Source organism: Oryctolagus cuniculus, chromosome 14, assembly GCF_964237555.1.
Source record: "Oryctolagus cuniculus chromosome 14, mOryCun1.1, whole genome shotgun sequence".
NCBI classification, from domain to species: Eukaryota; Metazoa; Chordata; class Mammalia; order Lagomorpha; family Leporidae; genus Oryctolagus; species Oryctolagus cuniculus.
In genome coordinates this window covers 66,532,182-66,558,085 of record NC_091445.1, presented here as the reverse complement: position 1 = coordinate 66,558,085, position 25,904 = coordinate 66,532,182, and the positions used below count along the sequence as shown (strand labels likewise).

The following is a 25,904-nucleotide window of genomic DNA, read 5'->3' as shown; positions in this document are numbered from 1 at the left end:
ATATCCATTTGCATGGAATGTTTTTTTCATCCTTTCATTTTCAGTATATGCACATCTTTATTGGTGAAATGTTTCTTAGGCAGCACATAGAAGGGTCTTGTTTCTTAATCCATTAGGTCAATCTGTTTCCTAGAGAGTCTAGTCCATTTACATTTAAGATTATATTGATAAGTAATGACTTGGTTCTGAAAATTTTTCCATAAATATTCCTATTTTCTGTATTGATTCTTTTCTATTCTTGTACTAGGATGATTGTTGATTTCACATCTTTTGATGATATTGGTTATCTTTCCCTGTTTCTGTGTTAGTACATCCTTAAGCATCATTTGTAAGGCTGGCTGGCTGGTGGCAATTTTTGCTTGTCTTGGAAGGTCTTTATTTCACCTTCATGTATAAGTAAGAGATTTGCTGGGTAAAGTACTCTGGGTTGGCAGTTTGTTTTTTTTTTTTAATTTAGGACTGGGCTATAGAATTTCTGTTGAAAAATTTGCTGTCCATCTAATTGGATATTCTTTTAATGAAATCTGCATATCTCTCTTGCACATTTTAGGTTTTTTCTTTATGGTTTACTTTTTTGAAAAAGTGATTTTTATTTTTTTAAAGATTTTATTTATTTTGAGAGTTAGAGTTACAGTGAGAGAGAGAGACAGAGAGTTAAGTCTTCCTTCCATTGGTTCACTCCCCAAATGGCAGCAATGGCCGGAGCTGTGCTGATCCAAAGCTAGGAACCAGGAGCTTCCTCCGGGTCTCCCACGTGATACAGGGGCCCAAAGACCTGGGCCATCCTCTACTGCTTTCCCAGTCCACAGCAGAGAGCCAGACTGGAAGAGGGGCAGCTGGGATAAGAACTGGTGCCCATATGGGATGCTGGTGCTGTAGGCAGAGGATTAACCTACTGTGCCATGGCGCCAGCCCCAGAAAAAGTAATTTTAATACATAAAATTCTCAGCATCACAACAAATGCATGATAATTGCTATAACACAATTCTCATCAATTATTATTATTGATGTGATATTAGGACAAAGAGAACAAATTCATTGTAGTTCCCAGATACAATTCTTATAATCATACTGCTTGCCCTCTTAACCTCCCTCCACCACCCTCCCTTACTTCCTTTTTAAATTTTGAGATAATGATATGATTCTTTATTTAGGGGACCCAAAGAACTCTACTAAGAGATTATTGGAACTCATAGAAGAGTTTGGCAAAGTAGCAGGGTATAAAATTAATGCACAAAAATCAACAGCCTTTGTATACACAGGCAATGCCATGGCTGAGGAAGAACTTCTAAGATAAATCCCATTCACAATAGCTACAAAACAATCAAATACCTTGGAATAAACTTAACCAAGGATGTTCAAGATCTCTACGATGAAAATTACAAAACCTTAAAGAAAGAAATAGAAGAGGATACCAAGAAATGGAAAAATCTTCCATGCTCATGGATTGGAAGAATCAATATCATCAAAATGTCCATTTTCCCAAAAGCAATTTATAGATTCAATGCAATACCAATCAAGATACCGAAGACCTTCTTCTCAGATCTGGAAAAAATGATGCTGAAATTCATATGGAGACACAGGAGACCTCGAATAGCTAAAGCAATCTTGTACAACAAAAACAAAGCTGGAGGCATCACAATACCAGATTTCAGGACATACTACAGGGCAGTTGTAATCAAAACAGCATGGTACTGGTACAGGAACAGATGGATAGACCAATGGAACAGAATTGAAACACCAGAAATCAATCCAGACATCTACAGCCAACTCATATTTGATCAAGGATCCAAAACCAATCCCTGGAGTAAGGGCAGTCTATTCAATAAATGGTGCTGGGAAAATTGGATTTCCACGTGCAGAATCATGAAGCAAGACCCCTACCTTTCACCTTACACAAAAATTCACTCAACATGGATTAAAGACTTAAATCTACGACCTGACACCATCAAATTATTAGAGAGCATTGGAAAAACCCTGCAAGATATAGGTACCGGCAATGTGAATGGAAGGGGAGAGGGAGTGTGAAAGGGGAGGGTTGTGGGTGGGAGGGACGTTATTGGGGGGAAGCCATTGTAATCCATAAGCTGTACTTTGGAAATTTATATTCATTAAATAAAAGTTTGAAAGCAAAAAAAAAAAGAACTGCAATCAGAAAAAAAAATTTTTGAGATAACACATTTTTAATTTACATTATATTCAATGGCTTAGTACTCCACTAAGTAAAGAATTCAGCAAGTAAAAACCAAAATGATGGTAATTTAGGGGTCAGCATTGTGGCATACAAGTTAAGTTGTTGCCTGTGACAACAGAATCCCATGAGGACACCAATTCAAGTCCTAGCTATTACATTTCCAGTTCAACTCCCTGCTAATTCACCTGGGAAAGCAGCAGAAGGTAGCCCAAGTCCTTGGGCTCCTGCACACAAAAGGGAAAACTTGATGAAGCTCCTGGCTCCTGCCTTCAGCTTGGCCCAGTCCTGGCTGTTGCAGCCATTTGGGAATGAACCAGCAGATGAAAGACTTACTTCCTTTCTTTCTCTGTTTCTCTCTCTCTCTCTCTCCCTCTCCCTCTCCCTCTCTCCCTTTCCTATCCTCCTTCCCTCCCTCCATCTCTCCCTCCTTTTCAAATAAATAAATAAATTTTAAAAGTGCGTAGTTCAGCAGGAATAAGGGCAAAGGCTATATATACTGTAATCAAGTAACAAGATATCCATTGTGCTCCACAGAGTAAATTTTAAAATAACTACAGGTAATCAAAACTATAGTAGTGTATCCTTCCTAACTATTGATTTGACAAAGATATACAATAAACTGACAAAATTCTATTTGCAGCAATGCTTATATACAATTTTAAAAAATTTAGTTCCTACATATGAGGCAGAACATGAGTTATTTGTCTTTCTTAATCTGGCTTATTTCACTCAAGATGATGCCTCTGGCTTTGTTTCTGTTGTCTAAGATCACCTCAGCTATTCAGGGTCTCTTTCTATGTGAATTTTAGCATCCTTTTTTAAGATCTGAGAATAATGTCATTGGTATTTTGATCAGGATCACATTGCATCTGTAAATTGCTTTGGGTGTTAGGGACATATTGATATTAATTCTTCCAATCGATGAACATGAAAGATGATTTTTCTTCTATTTTTCTTTAATGTTTTGTAAGTTTCATTGTAGAGATCCTCCATAACCTCTTTTAAGTTTATTTCAAGGTATTTCAGTGTTTTGAAGCTATTGTGAATGGTACTGAACAAGTTCTTTCGTAGCCATAGCATTCTGAGTGTATGCAAAGGTATACACAGGTCTTTGTGTGTTTATTTTATATCTTACAACTTTATCAAACTCTCATATGTTCCAATTGTCCCGTACTAGAGTCTTTTGGTTCTCCTATATATAGGATCATCTCATCTGCAAACAGAGATTATTTGACTTCTTCCTTTACAATTTGTATTCCTTTGGTTTCTTTTTCTTGCCTAATGGCTCTGGATAAAACTTCAAAAACTATATTGAATAACAATATAGTTGTTGTGAGGATCTTTATTACTGATGAAATCTCTGTCTTAGTTGTTGGCCTATTTTGGTTCTCTGTGTTTTCATAACTCAGTTTTTATAGATGGGAAATATTCAGAAATCTGTGCATTTCTTCTAGATTTTCCAGTTTGTTGGTACATAGTTGTCTGTAGTCATTCCTGATGGTTCTTTTTATTTCTGTGGTATCCATTGTAACATCTCCTATTTCATCTCTGATTTTATTAATTGAGTCTTAGTACATTTGTTTCTTTGTTCTTGTTGCTCAGCTGATCTGTCCATTGATAAAAATGGGGTGTTCAAGTCCCCCATCATTATTGTATTGGAGCTTTTGTCTCCATTTACATCCATTAACATTTGTTTTATGTAGCTGTTTAGCATTGGGTGCATATACATTTACTATAGTCACATCTTCCTGTTGAATTGATCTGTTAATCATTACATAATGCCCTTCTTTGTCTCTTTTAATGGTTTTTGTGTTATTGGCTATTCCTTCTCATTTTTATTTCTATCTGCGTGTAGCTTTGCGAGGTGTGTTTCTTGTAGGCAGCAAATAGATGGGTCTTGTTTTTTTTAATCCATTCAGCCAGTCTGTATCTTTTAATTGGAGAATTAATTGTCATTTTCCCATAAATATTCCTGTTGTTTGTTTTGGATGTCCTTTGTAGTTCGGGAGATTTTCTGCCTTCATATTCTTTCATAGTAACTACATTTCTCTGTTTATGTGTGTTACACAACCTTAAGTATCATTTGTAAGGTTTGACAGGTGGTGAGAAATTCCATTTCTGTTCTGGAAGGTCTTTCAACTTTATTTATAACAGAGCTTTGGTGGGTACAGTATTCTGGGTTGACAATTTCCTTCTTTACAGACTTGGACTCTGTCTCCATTCTCTCCTAGCCTGCAGGGTTGCTGATAAGACATCAGCTGTCAGTGTAATTGGAGATCCTCTGAAGGTAACCTGGCACTCCTCTTGTGCACATTTTAGAATCTTTGTTTTACTGTTGAAAAGATCTTAACCACAACACATTAAACTTTCTAGACATGGCCAAAGTTCTGTGTGCTTCCTATAGGTCGATGTCCCTAAGTTTCTCTGCATTATGGAAGATTTCTGCTGTTATTTCACTGTATAGGCTTTCTAATCCATTCATTCTTCCCATACTTTCGGGAACTCCTAAGACATGTTTGTTAACTCATTTGATAGTATTTCATACATCTCAAAAATTATTTATGGTTTTTTCTACATTTTTTTGGCTTACTGAAATATTTCCAAGGATTTGTTTTCCAGCCCAGATAGTCTTTGTTCTGCCTCACCAAGTCTGTTGTTAAGGCTTTCCACTGTATTTTCTACATGACCTATTGAATTCTTTAGCACTAATACTTCATTTTGAATTCCCTTCACTAACTATCTCCAAGGAGCATCTTTCATCCATGTTGTATGTGGATTTCTTTAATCTTTTTGTTTAAACTGGTACACACTGTCCATACCTACATTTCAAGTTTGGAAATGCATACTTGCAAGCAGCAATACAAAAGTATTCATGAAAAATGTATAATCCCTGAAAATTATGAAAACATCCCTTCTACACAATACATTTTTTTTTGACAGGCAGAGTGGACAGTGAGAGAGAGACAGAGAGAAAGGTCTTCCTTTGCTGTTGGTTCACCCTCCAATGGCTGCCGCGCTGTGGCCGGCGCACCGCGCTGATCCGAAGGCAGGAGCCAGGTGCTTCTCCTGGTCTCCCATGGGGTGCAGGGCCCAAGCACTTGGGCCATCCTCCTCTGCACTCCTGGGCCTTAGCAGAGAGCTGGCCTGGAAGAGGGGCAACCGGGACAGAGTCCAGTGCCCCAACCGGGACTAGAACCCGGTGTGCTGGCACCGTAAGGCGGAGGACTAGCCTAGTGAGCCGCAGCGCCGGCCTACACAATACATTTCTAAATATAAAACTGACTACCCTGCCTCCCTGACCCATCCACCCCTGCCAACCCTTCAGGCCTGACTCAGTCAGTAGGGATCATGAATTCATTCCTTAAATAATATCTGGGCCCTAGAAGCCTATACTTATCTTATTAAGATGGTGTCTCCTACCTGCTGGTTGCTGGGTGCCTTGCTCCAAGCCGATGGAGTCCTCCAACCACCAGCTGTGGGAGTTACCACCAACTTCCTGGTCACTACTGCATGATTGTAATATCCCCACTGCCCCACTGCAGTCTCTTCTTTCCAACTGTCCTCTGGGAGTGCAGTTTCTCTCCGTTGTCTTCCTGTTGTCAGAATCAGGGTGTCTTTTCCCTACTTAGACATCTTGGATCTCTTACTATAGTTTTTAGTATTCTTTGAAGTCGGGCATTGTTATGCCTCAAGCTTCAATATTTTGTTTTTGCTCAAGATGCCTTTGGCTATTTTTATGTCTTTTGTGATTCCATATGGATTTTAGGATTATTTTCTCTAATTCTATAAAGAATATCATTTGTATTTTGATAGGTACTGCATTGAATCTCCAGATTGCTTTAGGTAATACAGATATTTTAATTACACTAATTCTTCCAGTCAATGAACAAGCAATAGCAGCATTTTCATGTCCTTTATGATTTCATCATGTTTTACATTGTAGAAGTTTTTCACCTCTTTTGTCTAATTTGTTCCTAAGTTATTTTTTGTCTCTACTTTGAATGGGATTCCTTTCTTGATTTCCCATGCTGGGAGTTCATGATTGGCATATATAAAAGCTGCTGTTGGGGCCAGCACTGTGGCATAATGGGTAAAGCTGGCACCTGCAGCAAGGCACTAGCTGGAGTCCTGACTACCAGGCTGCTGCTAATGTGCCTTGGAAAGCGGCAGAAGATGGCCCAAGTCCTTGGACCCGTACACCCACATGGGAGACACAGATGATGCATCTTGCTCCTGGCTTTGGCCAGGCCCAGATCTGGCCATTGTGGTCATTTGGGAAGTGAACCAGTAGATGGATGATCTCTCTCTCTCTCCTTCTACCTCTACCTCTCTCTCTAACTCTGCCTTCCAAATAAACAAATCTTTTCTTTAAAAAGCTTCTGCTTTTGACATATTTATTTTGTAACCTGTAGCTTTACAGGATTGGCTTGTCAATTATAACAATGTTTTGGTGGGGTGTTTGTTTTTCCATATACTACATTGTGCTACATGTGAACCTGGATATTTGGACATTCTTTGTTTCTTTCTCCTCCCTAATTGCTCTTGTTAATACTTCCATACAATATTTAATAGGAGTAGTGAAAGTGAACATCTGTGTCTTGTTCCAGATCTGAGGAAAAATGTTTTCAGTTTTGCCCCATTCAGTATGATTTGGGCTAATTTTGGATGATATACCCTTTTTTTTAACTTTTATTTAATGAATATAGATTTCCAAAGTACAGCTTATGGATTACAATGGCTTCCCCCCCATAACGTCCCTCCCACCCGCAACCCTCCCCTTTCCCACTAACTCTCCCCTTCCATTCACAACAAGATCCATTTTCATTTCTCTTTATATACAGAAGATCAGTTTAGCGTACATTAAGTAAAGATTTCAACAGTTTGCTCCCACACAGAAACATAAAGTGAAAAATACTGTTTGAGTACTAGTTACAGCATTAAATCTCAATGTACAGCACACTAAGGACAGAGATCCTACATGAGGAGTAAGTGCACAGTGACTCCTGTTGTTGACTTAACAAATTGACACTCTTGTTTATGGCATCAGTAATCACCCTAGGCTCTTGTCATGAACTGCCAAGGCTATGGAAGCCCCCTGAGTTCACTGACTCTGATAATTTTTAGACAAGGCCATGGTCTAAGTAGAAGTTCTTTCCTCCCTTCAGAGAAAAGTACCTCCTTCTTTGATGACCTGTTCTTTCCACTGGGATCTCACTTGCAGAGATCTTTCATTTAGGTTTTTTTTTTCCCCAGGGTATCTTGGCTTTCCATGCCTGAAATACTCTCATGGGCTTTTCAGCCAGATCCGAATGCCTTAAGGGCTGATTCTGAGGCCAGAGTGCTGTTTAGGACATCTGCCATTCTATGGGTCTGCTGTGTATCTCACTTCCCATGTTGGATTGTTCTTTCCCTTTTTTATTCTATCAGCTAGTATTTGCAGACACTATTCTTGTTTATGTGATCCCTTTGGTTCTTAGTCCTATCATTATGATCAATTGTGAACAGAAATTGATCACTTGGACTAGTGAGATGGCATTGGTACATGCCACCTTGATGGGATTGAATTGGAATCCCCTGGTATGTTTCTAACTCCACCGTTTGGGGCAAGTCAGCTTGAGCATGTCCCGAATTGCACATCTCTTCCCTCTCTTATTCCCACTCTTATATTTAACAGCAATCACTTCTCAGTTAAGTTTCAGCACTTAAGAAGAATTGTGTATTGATTACAGTATTCAACCAAAAGTATTAAGTAGAACAAACAAAAAAAAATACTAAGAGGGATAACATATCAAGTTGCTCATCAACAGTCAGAGTGAGGGCTGATCAAGTCACCATTTCTCCTAGTGTTCATTTCACTTTAACAGGTTTCCTTTTTGGTGCTCAGCTAGTTGTCACCTATCAAGGAGAACAAGTGGTATTTGTCCCTTTGGGATTGGCTTATTACACTCAGCATAATGTTTTCCAAATTCCTAACAGGGATCACTTTTCAGTTTAAATTTAAACACCTAAGAATAATTGTGTGTTAATTACAGAGTTCAACCAATGGTACTAGAACAAAAAAATACTAAAATGGATGAAGTATTACATTGTACATCAACCGTCAGGACAAGAGCTGATCAAGTCACTGTTTCTCATAGTGTCCATTTCACTTCAACAAGTTTCCCCTTTGGTGCTCAGTTAGTTGTCACCGATCAGGGAGAACGTATGATATTTGTCCCTTTGGGACTGGCTTAATTCATTCAGCATGATGTTTTCCAAATTCCTCCATCTTGTTGCAAATGACCGGGTTTCGTTGTTTTTGACTGCTGTATAGTATTCTATAGAGTACATGTCCCATAATTTCTTTATCCAGTCTACTGTTGATGGGCATTTGGGTTGGTTCCAGGTCTTAGCTATTGTGAATTGAGCTGCAATAAACATTAAGGTACAGACAGCTTTTTTGTTTGCCAATTTAATTTCCTTTGGGTAAATTCCAAGGAGTGGGATGGCTGGGTTGAATGGTAGGGTTATATTCAGGTTTCTGAAGAATCTCCAAACTGACTTCCATAGTGGCTTAACCAATTTGCATTCTCACCAACAGTGGGTTAGTATCCCTTTTTCCCCACATCCTCTCCAGCATCTATTGTTGGTAGATTTCTGAATGTGAGCCATTCTAGCGGGGGTGAGGTGAAACCTCATTGTGGTTTTGATTTGCATTTCCCTGATTGCTAGTGATCTTGAACATTTTTTCATGTGCCTGTTGGCCATTTGGATTTCCTCTTTTGAAAAATGTCTATTGAGGTCCTTGGCCCATCTCTTAAGTGGGTTGTTTGTTTTGATGTTGTGGAGTTTCTTCCTGATTTTGTTCAAGTGTTTCTTCTTAAAGTCTTCCAGATGCATCATCACATCATTAATTGGGACATTTTTTATGTAAGCACTTAATTCTATAATATTCCCACTCCCTACTGTTTTTTGCTGTATATCACAGCATGTGATGAATTTTGTTTTCATTCTCATTTGTTCAAGTAAGTTGCTGATTTCCATTTTAATTTCTTCAATGACCCACTGGCCATTCAGTAGCATGTTGCTTCATTTCCATCTCTTTGTGAATGTTGCATTGTCATTTTTGTTGATTTCAAGTTTTTTCCTTTATTGTTTGAGTAGTTGTATGGTATAATTTACTCTTTTAAAAGTTACTCAGGGGTCAGTGCTGTGGCTCACTTGGTTAATTCTCTGCCTGTGGTGCCAGCATCCCATGTGGGCGCCGGATTCTAGTCTCAGTTGCTCCTCTCCCAATCCAGCTCTCTGCTGTGGCCCAGGAAGGCAGCAGAGGATGGCCCAGGTGCTTGGGCCCCTGCACCCACATGGGAGACCAGAAGGAAGCACCTGGCTCCTGGCTTTGGATTGGTGCAGCGTGCCAGGCATAGTGGCCATTTGAGGGGTGAACCAATGGAAGGAAGACCTTTCTCTTTCTCTCACTGTCTAACTCTGCCTGTCAAATTAAAAAAAATAAATAAATAAAAATAAATAAAAGTTAATCACACTGGCTTTGAGGCTTCATATGTGGTCTATCCTAGAAAATGTACCATGAGCTAATGAGAAAAATATGTATTCTATAGCTATTGGGTGAAATGCCCTGTAAATGTCTGTTAGATCCACTTGCTCAATAGTATTGTTCAACTCTAACGTGCCTGTCGATTGATTTTCTGCCTGAATGATCTGTCCATCAATGTGAGTGAAGTGTCGAAGTCCTCTACTATTATTGTATTGGAGTCTATCTCTCCCTTTAGGTCCAATAGTATTCAATATACAGCTGGGTGGCCTTGTGTTGGGTGTATACATTTGTTCTATCTTCCTGCTGAATTGATCCTTTTATCAATATATAATGTGTTTATCTCTTTTACATGTTTTGATTTAACACCTATTTTATCTGATATATGGAGAGCTACTCCTGCTCACTTATGGTTTCCATTTGTTTGTTCTATCTTTTGGCTTATCTTTTTCCACCCATTCACATTCAATCTGTGTGTATCTTTATTTGTGAAGTGAGTTTCTTTTATGAAGCATATAGCAGAGTCTCGGTTTTTTATCCATATATCCAATCTAAATCTTGGTTGGGGCATTTAATTAATTTACATTCAAGGTTAATTCCAATATATAAAAACTGAGAACTGTCATTTTATTGATTGGTGACTGATTAACCTGCTCTGTTAAGGAATTTGGTTGTGACATGTGTTATCATGATGTTTACTTCTAATGCTAGACCTCTATCAGAATTTCTTGTAAGTCTGGTGGTGGTGAATTCTCTGTTTTTGCTTAGCTGGGAAATACCTTGTTTCTCCTTCACTTCTAAAGGATAGCTTCACAGGATGTAATATTCTTGGCTGGAAGTTATCTCTTTAAAGAAATTGGATACTTCATTCCACTCTTTCCTGGCCTGTATGGATTCTTTTGACAAGTCTGATATTAGTTTAATTTGTTTTCCTTTATATGTAACTTGACAGTTTTCTCTGTCTTTATTCTCCCCTTAACCTTTGGCAGTTTGACACTCTTTCTTGGTTGAATCTTCTTGGGGTCCTTTGAGCTGCCTATAAATGAACTGTCCATGCCTCTTTAAAGACCTGGGAAATTTTCAACTATTTCATTTAAAAGGTTCTCAATGCCTTCTTTCCTTCAGGAACCTCTATAATTTATATGAAATATGGGATACTATTAAATGGCCAAATAGACTTTCTTCATTCTTTTAGATTACTTTCTCTTGTCTGATTAGGTTATTTCAAAACTCTTGTCCTCCAGATCATAAATTCTTTCCTCTTCTTGGTCTATTCTACTGTTAAAATTCTTACACATACTTTTTATTTCACTGATAAAGATTTTGTTTCCAAAATTCGTTTGGTTCTTCTTAATGATTGTTGTCTCCTTAGTGAAATTTTCATTCATGTCACTGATTGGTTTCCTCATTTCTTTAAGCTGTCTATATTCTCTTGCCTTAGAATAATTATCTTGAATTCTATGTCAGACATTTCATAATTTCCTTCAGATCAGGATCTAATTCTGGAGAACTATTGTGTTCTTTTGAGGTGTCACACTACCTTGCTTCTTCATGTTTCCTGTGCCCCTATATTAACATTTTCACATCTGATTTAACAGTTGCTTCTTTGTAACTTTGTAATGGAGTAGGCTGTGTAAGAAAAAAAATATATGGCATAGAGGGAATGAACAGTATCATCTGTCTCATTGCTTTGACTTTGGTTCTAAATGAAACCAGAAGTGCAACCTCTGAGTGATTTCTTTTGCCTTAATCAGTGTCAGCTATGTCTATAAGTGATACAATGGTCAAATCTGCTGCAGACTGTAGGCTAGAAGTATGACTTTGAAGTGAATGTGGGCTTCTTAAGTTTGGTGTCAGTTACACTAGGGATTGTGATATCTGGGGCCTTTTGTGTGGTGCTGGGGAACTCAAATGGGCCTTCCTCTTGTCCCACTGGCAAGCCTGAGTGATGCTGGGGCTTGTAGCACCAATAGCTGTGGCTCTAGGATTGTGTGTTGTATATGTGCCCTTCTTCAGGTATCACAAGGAGAATACAACTCTTGCTGGGGCTTCCAACACCAGTAGCTGTAGTCACAGTACTGGGGGATGGGAACTGAACCCTGCTCTGATCCTACAGGGTGCCTACACACCATACAGGAGATTTGTCACATGCAGGTATGGGTCTGGAGAGGTGAAATTCAAGCTGTAATTCCATTTGTCCACTGGGTAGATTCCTGTGGGTTTCAGGAAATTAGCACTGATTATTAGTGTACAGTAGGGTCAGTACTTAGATCTCCCATGGTGGGACCCAGGTATCGAAGATAGGGTTAGCTACCTATCTGAAGCCTCTGGGGCGATGCGTTAGTCCAGTGATGTGTGCTGAGTGAGACCAAGAAGCCTGGCCACCATGTGTGGGGAGAGGGGTAGTTTCCACAATGACACCTGAGCTGGGCATGGCTGATCTCCTCTGACTGTTGTCAGTAGGAGTGGGGAAATTGTCACTGTCTGATGCAGTCTCAGCCCTTCTCTGGGCAATGGTGAACCAGCGGAGCCTAAATGAGCTCATAGTGTCCATGAATCGCCCCCTACTCAGGCACACAGAGCACTAATATGCTCCATAAAGCCCCCCTGGAGTTCCATCTCCAGCATTCAGGGAGCTCTGAACTTCCACACTACACCCTTCCCAGAAGGATGGCCTATCTGTAACTCTCACAGTTACAGGATGCAAGGGGTCTGTGTTCTCTGACCTATGAGCTAGTGGCAAACTTTGAATTGCATATAAGTTGAAGCACAATTCCACCATATATAAAGGAGGCCCTTAACAGTCTGGCCAACACATCTTTCCTGTTCCAACTCCAATCTTTCTATAACCCCATTCTCTTTTCTCATCTTTCCTTTCATAATTGCATCATCTCTTACATGCACATTTGCTCTTGTGAATGCTGTTCCCTTGTCTTGCGACATCTTTTCTTAACTCATTTGGAATGCACTCCTTCTCCAACTAAAGAGTATCTAGTCATGGCCAATGTCCTGTTTTGTGAAGTGTTCCTTAAACTCTTCCTTCATTTCTTTTATTTATTTATTTATTTGTCAGATAGAGTTAGACAGTGAGAGAGAGACAGAGAGAAAGGTCTTCCTTCCATTGGTTCACCCCCAAAATGGCCACTATGGCTGACGCTGCGCCGATCCAAAGCCAGGAGCAAGGTGCTTCCTCCTGGTCTCCCATGCAGGTGCAGGGCCCAAGTGCTTGGGCCATCCTCCACTCCCTTCCTAGGCCACAGCAAAGAGCTGGATTGGAAGAGGAGCAACCAGGACCAGAACCTGGCTCCCATATGGGATGCCAGGCCACAGGCGGAGGATTAACCAAGTGAGCCACGGCACCGGCCCAACTCTTCCTTCATTTCTTCCAAGTAAAGTAAATTATTTTATCTACTACACTCCCAGAGAATTCTATCCCCACGTGTATCATGCCTTTTTGTATTGTCATGATTGATTTATCTATTTTGCTTTATAGGCTGAGTCATCTGAGCTCAGGCTTTCTTGTTCAACATTCAACAAATGTGTTGTTTTCCTTTTAGTTTCCAGAGATTATGGTAGATACAGGGGATATACTCATAACTATGATCTGATTTTCTTTAAAAAGGCTGAAGACACTGATAGAAATAGACATGGATAATCAATACTGTATTCCCTCACAGAATTATGATTAAAGAGTATAAAGTGTAAAGAACAAGGTTATCCACCCAGATTCAGATGGAGAATCAAGATAATGACTGAAATATGGAAGGGTAGACAGAAATCAGCCAAAGAAGGAATGATAGTTCATGTAGAAGAAAGGCCCCAAAACACACAGACATGAAACTATAGTGTGTCTGGAAGAGAAATGCAAGTATTTCAGTGTGACTGAAGAACAAATTAGCAAGTAAAAAGTAATAAAGCTGAGGAGGAGTGTTTGGCAGCTGCTTTGTGGAAGCAATGAACCTACATGGGTGGATAGTGTAGATGAAAGAAGACTTTACAGTTGTTCTAATACAGCAATGCCAGTATTCAGAGGCTTCTGAGAGAAACTTCTACATTTTGTCGCTCCCCCTCTTCGTGGAGGAACGACACAGGACCCTGCGCTGTTCTTTCGTCTGCTCGGCCCTCCCCGGGTTTGCTGCTGGTTCTTCCCGGGTTGGCTACTGTCCCTTCCACCTCCGTGGAAGGGTGGTTCCCCCTGGCCACTTTCCCCACTTCCGCAGGGGAGCGGCACACCACCGGCCGGCTCTCTCGGGGGCTGCACAGGTGTTCCTTCAGATAGATGTTCCCCTTAGATGTTCCTGGTGCATGCCGTCTCTCTCCTCCTTTATAGTCTTCCTCCGCCAATCCTAACTCGGCTGCCCACATGCCGAGTACGCTGCTCTCCTCCAATCAGGAGCAGGATCAGCTCCTGGAGGTCATCACTCAAGTTGGCAAGAGGCAGCTGCGTAGAAGCTGTTTTCTCCTCTCCCAGCACCATATTGTGGGAGAGCAGATGCATAGAATAAGTCTTAATTCCAGTAACTTAGTCTAGTCCGAGTTGCTCCCAGTTGCTCCCCACACCTTTAGTGTAGAAGAAGCACAAAAACAGATCGGGGCAAGACACTGTCAAGATTTCTCCAATAAAGATGAGGAAACTGGGATAGCTCTGGGGAGCTACAACCAGCACACTGCTCAAGTCATCTTGGATGGATGATTTAAAACAAACATTCAAGGGGCAACACCAGCATCTCATATGGGCGCCAGGTTCTACTCCCGGTTGCTCCTCTTCCAGTCCAGCTCTCTGCTGTGGCCGGGAGGGCAGTGGAGGATGGCCCAAGTGCTTGGGCCCCTGCACCCGCATGGGAAACCAGGAAGAGGCACATGGTTCCTGGCTTCGGATTGGCGCAGCACCAGCTGTGGTGGCCATTTTGGGGGTGAACCAACAGAAGGAAGTCCTTTCTCTCTGTATCTCTAACTCTGTACAATAAATAAATTAAAAAAAAATTCAAGCAGTTTGTACTTCCTATGACCTGAATGTTTGCATCTCATCAAAATTCATATGTAGAAATCATAACCATATACCAACATGAGGTATTAAGTGGTAAGACTTGGGGGGAGATGATTACATCATAGGGGTAGAGGCCTCTGCGATACTGGTGCCTCCTAACAAGGGCCAGAGGGAGCTGTTTGCACTTTGACCACATGAGAGCACAGTGAGAAAAAGGTAGCATCTATGCAAGCACCCCGATCTTGGACTCACTAGCCTAAACTGTGACAAATACATTTGTTTTGTTGATAAACTATACAAGTTATGATATTTTGCTATAGGAGCCCCAAACAGACTAAAAACTGTCCTATACCATAAAAATTTTGACATTGGAGCTATTTTATTTCTATTAGAGCAGACTTTTTGATTTCTTCTAATTATTTTCCAACACTAAGTATAATTGAGAACTTGACAATTAGCTGTAAATCATACACTCAGTGGCAATATTTCCCCCAAGAGAGAAAAACTTGGTTCTTTAGAGATCAAATAAAAATTGTATTATTTGTGTATATGAATCACAGATATGCAAACCATGTAAGAACATATGAGTATATATAAACAGATATACAATCTATGTGCAGCATTAAAATTTCATGGAGAAGGAAGGCAAGTGGTCAAAAAAGGCTCTTTGAGGAGTGATTAAGGAAATGCTACTCTAAATGTTCAATATCATTTTCTAGTTTTAATTGGTATGTTAAGTATTTGAAATTCAATTTAGTTTTAGTTATTTTGCTTTATGTAGCATGTTGACTTCAGTAATGTTATGGGAATATTTCTATTTTCTGTTTAGACATAACTCAGAGGAATGATATTTTAAATGTAATTCTCATACTTCATCTAAGGACTTTAAGTAATTCCAGAACAAACTTCAAAGTGGTCTATCTTATAGAGAAACAAAAAAGAGCCCACTTGTGCTTTCCTAACCTCTCTCTATGGGGATAATAATTAGTTTTTCTCAATTCTTGCCCAGGGATTTTAATCTTAGAAGCAGCTCCCCAGATACTTTCTATGACCGTTATGGTTCTAAGATGGGAATTTGGTTGCTCAAGAACCTGACTGATCTGGTGAGCAAGTTACCCAGTTATCTACTCCACTTCTGAAGATGGGTATGTCTGTTGACACATTATTCTTCTCAGGAAAGGCATTGGTTGTGATACTCTTTCCAGACAGTGTCTGCCTTTTCTAAAATGCAAAGCTGATGCTGTATTGATGACAGAACTGTTTCATCTGTTCTAGCAAATCCAGAAGAGCATGTACACATGAGTGGCTGCATACACATCACCACAGCCCCTGTCATTCTAGTAAATTTAAATAGACTTGTGTCTGAGCTCCCTGAACCCACACTCATCATTTTAAGACAGAATACTCTCCTGAAACTACTGCTGTGAAGACCTCCTATTTCAGCTGGCAGTCTGTTTCTGAAGGCATTGGGCCTTTGAAATTCATATTACCTTCTTTTATAAGCAGAAAGACCTTTCTATATCTGTCTCTAAAAGGAAAATATAAATACTGTAAAATATGGATCAATAAGTTTCAGTCCATAATTGATCATAAAGATAGGATAAGTGTCAAAGGGATCACATAAATAAGACCAGTGTCCACTAATAATAAATGATAAAAAGGAGAGAAAATGACCCAACATGGGAAGCAGGATACACAGAGGACTCATAGAATGGCAGATGTCCTAAAGAGCACTCTGGCCTCAGAATCAGCCCTTAAGGCATTCAGATCTGGCTAAAAAGCCCATGAGAGTATTTCAGGCATAGAAAGCCAAGACACTGTGGCAAAAAAAAGGACCTAAATGAAAGATCTCTGTGAGTGAGATCCTAGTGGAAAGGAGGGGCCATCAAAGAAGGAGGTACCTTTCTCTGAAGGGAGGAGAGAACTTCCACTTTGACTATGACCTTGATTGAAGTTGGCGAACTCAAAAGGCTTCCATAGCCTTGGAAGCTCATGACAAGAGCCTTGGGTGATTACTGACATCATAAATAAGAGTGTCAATTATTAAATCAACAACAGGAGTCACTGTGCTCTTACTCCCCACATAGGATCTCTGTTCTTAATGTATTTTATAATGGTAAAACTAGTCTTCAAATGGTACTTTATACTTTGTGTGTGTGCGTGCAAACTGTTGAAATCTTTACTAAGTATATACTAAGTTGATCTTCTGTATACAAAGATAATTAAAAATGGATCTTGAAGAATTGGATGGTTTGCAGGTGGGAGGGTGGTTATGGGGGGAAAAACCGCTATAATCCAAAAGTTGTACTTTCAAAATTTATATTAAATAAAAGTTTTCTAAAAATATGTATCAAAATATTTAAGATATTACTCACAGGATTAGTATAGTCCAAGTCCAGTTTTGCCTGAATGGGTTGAGTTTGTTTAGACACACTTTATGCAATCTGCAGAAATGCCCACATACTGTACTTTGTGCTTCGAACTCCCCCGTTTCAAAAAGCAACTAGTCTACCTTCGTTTTTTGATTGTCATGATGATGGAAGTATACATTCCTGACTTTTCTACTTTCATAGTTCCATAATGACTCCTGACCTGATTTCTGTTCTGAATATCAGAATTATGCAGTTGTCAACTCAAATATCCCAAAGTCACCTTATAATCAATATGTCTGAGACCAAACTTATCACCTCTCCTGGAAAGAATTTCTATTTCCAATATTAGTCATTGATGTCCATCTGCCAGACACCTAAGCATCACTTGTGGCCCCTTTTTTTTCTTTCCATCTCAGTCTCATCCCACATCTGATGTCATTTTATTTCCTTAGTCCCTTTCACATACATTTATGGCTGTTCCTGCAGTTCAAGTTACTGTTGTATCTCACAGAATTACTCCAACAGCCACCTGTTATTCCTGCCTGTACTTTTTACTCTCCCATTCTTATATCTATGCAGAAGCAAACTAATTTCTCAAATATAGTCATGGTTAAGACCCTCTACCAAATAGTGGCTTCTTCTCTTGCCACTGTCTTTCAAGATGTCCTTAAATTCATCATTCTGTCTCCCTCTCCATGTTTCGATCCATGTCACCCAGGAATTTGATGTTCATATATATCCCCCACCTTTTTCTTTGTTAATTCAGTAACATTTTGCTGGCTGCAGTTTATTTGTCCCTTTATGTGGAAACTACCTTGCTACAGTAGAGTTGGCTCCAATTTGTTGTTAGAAGACAATGCATATCATTTTTAATATCACCTGTATCTGTGTCCTATGATTGCATCATTGATGATGCATCAGAAGTGATATTTCCTCTACCTGAAAATGTACTGCATCATCCCTCAAAATCCTTCGGAATGTTCTTCCCTGACTTTCCAGGTAAGTTGGCTGATTCTCCTCTATGATTTCCTGATAATGAATGAGCTTTAATAGTGAAAGCCAGATCACAACACTTCTCTGCTCATCTTCAAAAGTCCCCCCGTTTTACTGAATACATCTCAAAATCCTCACAATGGCCCACAGTGCTCACAAATATGCTCCTGTCTCCTATTGCCACTTTCTCCTCTCTTGGGCATTGCTAAGACTAAGCTTTAGGGATAAAGCAGTAGTTGGGATTTTCTCCCTAGATAACTACATGCCTACCTCCTTATTTCTTTAAGCCTTTGTACAATGTCCCCTTATCAAAGGTGTGACCTGCAACTTTCCTCACTCCTGCCATCTCCTAATCCTACTTTCATTGCTCCATTTTTATGTCACATTTTTCTTCCTACAAAACTGTATAGTATACTTAGGATTGTTACCTGTCTCTTCTTAAGGGACTGTAAGCTCTGCAGGAGCAGATATTTTCTATCTATTTTGGTCCAAATGCTTACAATGGTATAAATAGTGTATTTATACTAAGTGATTGCAAAGTGGTAGTATTCATCTCTGACCTCACCATCCATTGCTTTGTAGAGTTTGTGAACACACCATGCCAAAGCAGAACACAAGGCCAAGGATGTTGTTTTATTGCTAGAGATACCTCACTATAAACTAGTAAAGTATCCGACACCTCTAGCAATGAGGGGTTCAGTATGGCCCAGTGTAGTGAATCAATAGCATGCAGTTCCTCAACAACTAATAATGCACCGTTGCCTGTCTGGCCTTTTTACTCCATCTCTGCCTACACTGCAACATTTGTAAAAATAAGTTACAGAGCTAATTTTAGAGCATGAAAAATACTACCTTACCTTGTGTGACTTCCTTTTTTTTTCCTTTCCTCAGAGCTCTTCCTGCCATGATGCAGTGGGTCCGCACACAGAAGCCAGGAGAGAGTGGCATCAATATTGTCACTGCCGACTTTGTAGAACTCGGTGATTTTATCAGCACTGTCATAAAGCTCAACTATGTCTTTGATGAAGGAGAAGCCAACACTTGATAGTACTATTCTGAGTGCCTATGAGTAAGCTAGACAAGAATCATTGTGTTAGGCATCTTATCTGTAAACACTCTGATCTTCCCATTCCACTGAGTTTCTGAAAGGATTAGGGCTGATAGTGGGTGGGAAAAGGGGGGAAAACCATTTCTTGAGTGCTTATCATCATATTCTGCATTGCTATAAATAGTTCATTTTCCATCTGGTGAGAAAAATCTATTTCTAGTGTTAGGGATTTTAAAAAGACCAGTGGATTTCATTTTCAAAATTAGTCTTTGTAATGTAAAATTTGAGTGTTTACTTGATTGCGTTTTCTAATTTCAACCTAGGACTCCTACAGTGTCTACATTTTCTAACTTTTCTGCTTCCGTGCTCACTCATTCTGTTCAATGAAATGCCCAACATAATGTATATTACATTGCTGTGGTGAAATTTATCTGTGGGATTTGGTATAATATAATATAGTCATCAGCAATTGGGACATCATAGCTAACTTTTGGTCCTAGAGATGATCTATCGAACCAGTTCCCCAGCATCAGTAATTTTGGAGGCCATAATTAGTGATTTTTGTGTTGTATGAAAATAATAGTGTTTTACAGTGTTTCTATTTAAGGCAGCTATAACTATAGAGTAAAACCTTCTTTTGAAAGAACTGAGTGCCAAGTCCATAGTGATGAAATGGCAGCAGAGGGGGAGATAGATGCTATTTTAATTCAGCAATCTCTGAAATAATATCACCCTGAAAATGACCAGTAAAGGATAAATTATAACAACTATGTTGAAATTAGAAACTCTTCAAAGAATTCTTTAAAATGCCCTCTTAACAGCTTTCATGATTTTTAAATACCTAATTCTAAATCCCAAATATTTAGAATTATTTTTCAAGAAGCTTCAGTTCAAGATTTTGAATTAAAAGAACAAGAAAGGTTGGCAGAAGGAATTAAAGCAACATTTTTGAAAGTATGCCCATGAAATCACAAGGATTCATGAAATATATGTGTTCTAGGTAGACTTGTTTAAAATTGGCCTGACTCATCACTTCGACATTCCAGCCTGCCTAAGGGAAAAATTAAGACAGAGGCAAAACACACACACACAGTTTCTGTGGCCTACCATTTGATAGTCCTGGTCTGTAAGAAAAGTAGTGTTAATCCGATTGGAGGTGGCCATCCAACAATTCTAAAATAATCTTAGAGCACAATAACCCTTATCTATGTGCCTCACAAGAATATGGTGAAGCATTTATTTATAAAATTTGCTGAGCTTCTTATATTATAAATTACTCTGTCTTCATGTTTGAGAATAATCACAGCTCAAGAGTTTTCGTGACAATATAGTTCATGTGGGACCATAGAAAAATGATACCATGCTCTCAGCTTTTAATTAATTTAAATGCTGGTCAAATGGCTTCATTTCTTGGACCCAGATAAGGGTGTTTGTTTTAAGATTGTATCAAAATTATAAACAATAGGCAGCTGTATAGAAAGAGTGCAGGGGTGCCTCTGGTAGACTAAGTAGCATGCTTACACACATGAAAAACATGTATGTCCATACACAATATACCAACATGATAGATATAAAAGTACACACAGAGTACAACTCTTTAAATTAAAACACTACTACCACTCAATAATTTAATTCTAAAACTAAAATCCTTATCACTCATTTTCATATATTATTAAGACCTTTGAAAGTGAGGTGGCTTATTACTTTTTTAAAATTTTTCATTAGTTTTTACCAGATTCAGTATAGTTTATAGATGCAGTTCTCAGAATATAGTGATAGTCCCTCCATTCCTTTCTTTAGTTATTGAACATATTTTAAATTAACATTATAGTAAAAAGGCTTAATGCTTCACCAAATAAGAAGCTTAACAAGTATAAATCAAACAGACCCTAATTTAGTGAAAACAGAGGCAACAGCTATAAATAATAATTGAAGGGAAAAATGACAACTATATCCATATACAGAAATTTTAAAGTCATCACAGATCATTGAGGCTATAGTGGTATAATGTTCTTAACCATTGGTTTGACAAAGGTATAAAGCAAAGTTTTGTAAACTATACTTGCAGCAATACTGATATACTACATTAAAATATTTTTGAAAATACTCTAGGCTGGGACTCATTTACAAAAATATAGTTGTCCTTTGCCCTTACCTTCCCTTGTTGTTGTATTGTCTTCAATCTCTTTCACTTGCTGTTTCTGTGCAACTGAATATAAATCCTTTTAAAGGATTATGGATTATTGAAGTTTATGTCCTATGAATTTGCTTTTTGGGCATGTTTTCACTCCATTAGGCATCCCTCAGGAGGATATTTAGCCAAGCACACTTACAATGACACAAGAATTTCACTTGTAACTATGACAGAGAACAGATCTTTCAGCATATTAATGAAAAATTAATATACTGGTAACTATGTTTGCTTAGAATTAACTTTGTCATTTGGGTGCTGGAAAAAAAAACATGATTAAGCATCAGACTGCAGTTTCTTAACTGAGGACAAAATTTTTATTGCTTTCAGTAACATTGAAACAGAAACCTTGTTAGACAAAAAGTATTTTCAAGCTATGTTGTGGTTTCCATGTGGCCTAGCAGGCACTGAGAGAAAATGGACTTGCCTTAATTTCAAATGGAAGGTACAGGCAGAAGAGAACCCAGAGAGCATTCTATAGGACGGATCACCAGAGAAGGTGCCTTTGGCTGTCTCCTGCCCACTGACTCTGCCCTAGATCACGCTTAGGGAGCAAGTTGCAGGCCTTAAATACAGAGATGGGGGTAAGAAGTGGTGATGTGGAAACAAAACTTACCCTCCGCTTATGCTCCACTGTCTTAGCTGGGCTTTGTCTTCCAGAGAGATAGGAGCACAAGGGCTACAAATAAGCCCCAAGGTGGTAGTAGACACATCTTGGTGGACTTTTTGTTTTTGCTTGTTTCTTAAGACTTATATCAGAAGACCTGCCAGGCCAAAAAAAAAAATACATTAAATCCAACTTTTACCCAGTCTACAACAGGAAAGCAAAGTAGTAAATGGCATGAGGGAAAATATACAAAGAGTTTAATTTTTAAGTTTACTTTCCTGTCTGCAATTTGAAGGACCAATATGGTGAATACTTCTCCTGCCATTGTTCTTTATGTCTCCCTATTACTTAATAGACAATAGGAGATATCTTTTAAAAGCCTTAGGATACTCTATTTGATGACCTCAATATTCACTTGCAGCCATACTGGGAAAACTCACTTTTCATGGAGCGCCACCTAATAGTGAATGTATTAGAGCATACAATGTTTGGCATGTATGCACCTGTATGTGTACACATGTGCAAATAGACACACACACAATTCAAGTTAAATGTACTAAAAACACCCACTGGATTGAACTGCTATTTTAACTCCTAAACTCACTATCTTCTCTGTTAAAAGGCATAAACATTATTCAAAGATGTAAGAGAAGAAACATCACTAGAAAACCAATGGAAAGTAAGACAATTCAAAATAGGAAATGCCTGGCAGTAATAGTCAAACTACTTTGTAATTCAAGATAGGGAAGTAATGATGAATTGAGACATAAATTTTAAACTCACATATACATTTTCACTGAAAGTTGCTCTTAAGTTTTTTGAGGTTCTCGTGTGCTTACAACCAGAGTTACTGGTTCAGGTTTCCATTGTTAGGAATTCAGATTGGAAAGTTGCAAGTCTCAGGAAATTTTCATGAGTTTTTGAGTTCTACAAGTTTTACAGGTCAAATGACACAATGTTCTAAGCTTTGGTCACTCAACCAAATGGAAGCTCCATAGGCAGAGTGCTCACATTTTTAATTGACAATAGAAAATAATGCATAGTGTCCTTCAGGATATGCTAAACAAGGTTTATAAAGGCATTTTGTTTTGCAACACTTTGGTCTTTTCAACTAGACTTCAGTGACATCTGGTGTAAATGCTATGCTATATTTGCCATAATGTATCGGTGGCTCCTGTGTTACATACAGTTTTAAACAATGCTCTAAATTGTTTTCCCAATGACAATGATGTCTGTACAATTTGTAAAACATGTTGATTGAATCTGTTAAATTATGTAATTTTTATTTCACCTGTGGTACAATTTTGTAGATATTTAGTTCTAAATGTGTATTTGTATAAGTCAAAGGTATGTGCTTGTCTGTGGCATGTATAAGTGTGTATTGTATCGTATCAAAAATCAAACTTATCCTAAAGAAAAAGGGCACATTATGACCAGCCTTAATTCATTGACATTTGTTATTGTTGCAATTTGGACATAAAGTTTTCACGGAAATTGTATTTTTAAAGATGGTTTTGGAAAATATGGAGAATGTACTTTAGAACTGATCAGAGTTCTCACAAGCTAATTGTCTAGTCTGTTGAACACTCATGCTTTTCCAAACTATCAAACATCAAGTAATCTACTTCATCATACAAGATGACTCAATTCACATTTGTTTCCATCAGCAAGAGAAACCATAAAATTCTTCTTCCCACCATTGAACTCATTTTCTTTTAATGATAAGTTTTTCATAAAAACTTCTTTCTCCAGACCATTATTCCTAAAAAATTGAATCCTCTCAAGTACGATGAGCTGCGATAGCTATATAGGAGTTGTTAAAGGACCGTTAACATCTGCTGGTTCCAACATGGTTCTCTTCTCAAAAAACAAGCGTGCACCACTTTACTCCACTATTTCTGTTCTACATGTAGTCTAGTTTTGGAAAACTCATGACTAATTCAATGATCATGCTCAAAGCAAAACTCTGTAATCTTCTTTGGGCTTGGGATTTGGGAACAGAATATTTAACTATTTTCCTTTACTTTCTCAGTACTTGATTATTCCTTTGTTCAGGGTTGCCAGATGCAATCCAGGACAGTTAGTGAAATTCAAATTTCAGATAAACAACATTTTTAGTGTATTTCCTATATATTTAATCAAACTAAAGAAAAGTTTATCTACAATTAAAGTTTAATGGGGTATGTCCTGTATTTTTTTTCCCTCTAAATCTGGCAACACTATTCCTAATACCACCTTATTTTCAGCTGGGATGCCCATGAAAGGTGAGACCTACCTTCCTCTATTTCCTAATGCTAAGATACACCATGAAAATGAGTATACATAATACCCCTTATGAAGGAAAATATTGCTCCACACTAGGTTCCACTATTGTTTTATAAAAGGATCAACTCCAATACAGATGAAACAGTGAAGCCAGTGTCTCCACATGATTGATAGCGCTCTAGTCAAAATCTCCCTTCTTTGGCCTATTGTGAAGTCCAGCTTCTCCCCACTGATCCCTCGTAACTGAGATGACCAAAACACAAACGTCGATTAAAAACCCCCCTGGGAAGCAGCAGTACCTTCTAACTTAGTCCTGGACTGGAACCTCTTTTAAACTCCAGTTTCTTTTTCCTTCAGAGACTGAAGAAACTGATCTATTATTCCCCTTATTGACAACTTACTGCAAGTTTTTTTTTTTTTTTATCAGAACTATTCTTCTGTGAAATTGTAGAGATTTTTCAGTTCTGGAAGAAGAGATGACAGTTTGGGGTAGACACAGCCCTAACGGCACCTCCTTAGAATGTTAAGAGGCAGTTGAACAGCTGGTGATGGGTAGAACAAGAGTCCTGACATGAAGCTACTACCTGACAGACTGACTTGCCAAGGCATCTATAATGGCCAACACTTTTTTTTTTCCTTGTAACACTTGAAAACACAAGAAGCTGTAGAATAAGCACAAAGAAAACTAAGGCTCATTTCCAGAAGAATGTGCAGAGAACAGAACAATGGATGTTGGAATTCCTAAAGTAGAACTTTCAAATACTGTGGTTTTTGACAGTGAATCCTTGACATAGTCGGACTGTGGGTAGAGTTTTGGAACATTTTGGGTAGTTACTTCCTCTCTAGAAATTCCTATGAGTGGGACAGGAGAACCTAAATTCCTAAATGTAACATTTCCATCTCATAACTCCTACTTGAACATATTGATACTGGTTAACTTCATTTCTGCAAGATGAGAATTGGCATAGGTGTTGACATTTCCTTCTTTAGATGTCAGAAATTCACTACAGAGAGATTGATCTGTGCCTTCTCTTTTTAGGATCTGGTGATTGATACTTCCATAAATGTGGTATAAAGAAAATCCATGCCTACAGTCTGTATAGAAAATGTGAATTTTTTGATAAGATTGTGTTAATGTAACAAAATGTTTCTTTGTATCTAGTGAAATGCCTAATAAAGTCCTGATACCAGTTATCTTTATTTCTTCAATTCGTATTCATTACCACTTCATGATAAGCCCCAAAGTGGATTTCTTAAGACAGTCATGATTCAGAGCATCAAAAAATACTTTTTTTAAAAATATGATTCATCATATTAGTATTTCCCAAGAAGAAATATATTCTCACCAATAAAGGTAATGAACACCATGAGTACCTCAATTATGCTTCAAAGCTAGGTATCTCTGACATCCAATCCACTTAGCTTCTGATACTATCACAAAGGAGGCCAATTCAACAAAGCAATAGTATATTAACATTATAAAATACCATCTCAAATTAAAAATTAGGGTGAAAGAGATGTGCTGTAGCTGAGCTTCCATTGCACCTAAAACACATTTCAGAAATCGAATTGCCTTTCGCCACATACATCCTACCTCTCAGGGTTCAAATCATGCTTTAAAATAAAATGGATGCATGTAACACTACGACGACTAAAGACAACCTGGCCAATGAATACAGTTCAAGGTCCCCAAGAGTTTCTGCTTGTTACATACAC

General features: G+C 38.5%; 1 protein-coding gene across 1 annotated transcript in view; it reads left to right on the top strand.

Annotated features, from left to right (window-relative positions):
- PLCXD3 (phosphatidylinositol specific phospholipase C X domain containing 3) overlaps positions 1–25,382 on the top strand; it is a 220,952-nt gene extending 195,570 nt beyond the window's left edge. Inside the window, exon 3 of the mRNA XM_002714000.5 lies at positions 18,969–25,382. Within this exon, the coding sequence (XP_002714046.1) occupies positions 18,969–19,122 (154 nt within the window). The 3' untranslated portion in view covers positions 19,123–25,382. The remainder of the gene's footprint in view (positions 1–18,968) is intronic.
- Positions 25,383–25,904: the final 522 nt, after the last annotated feature.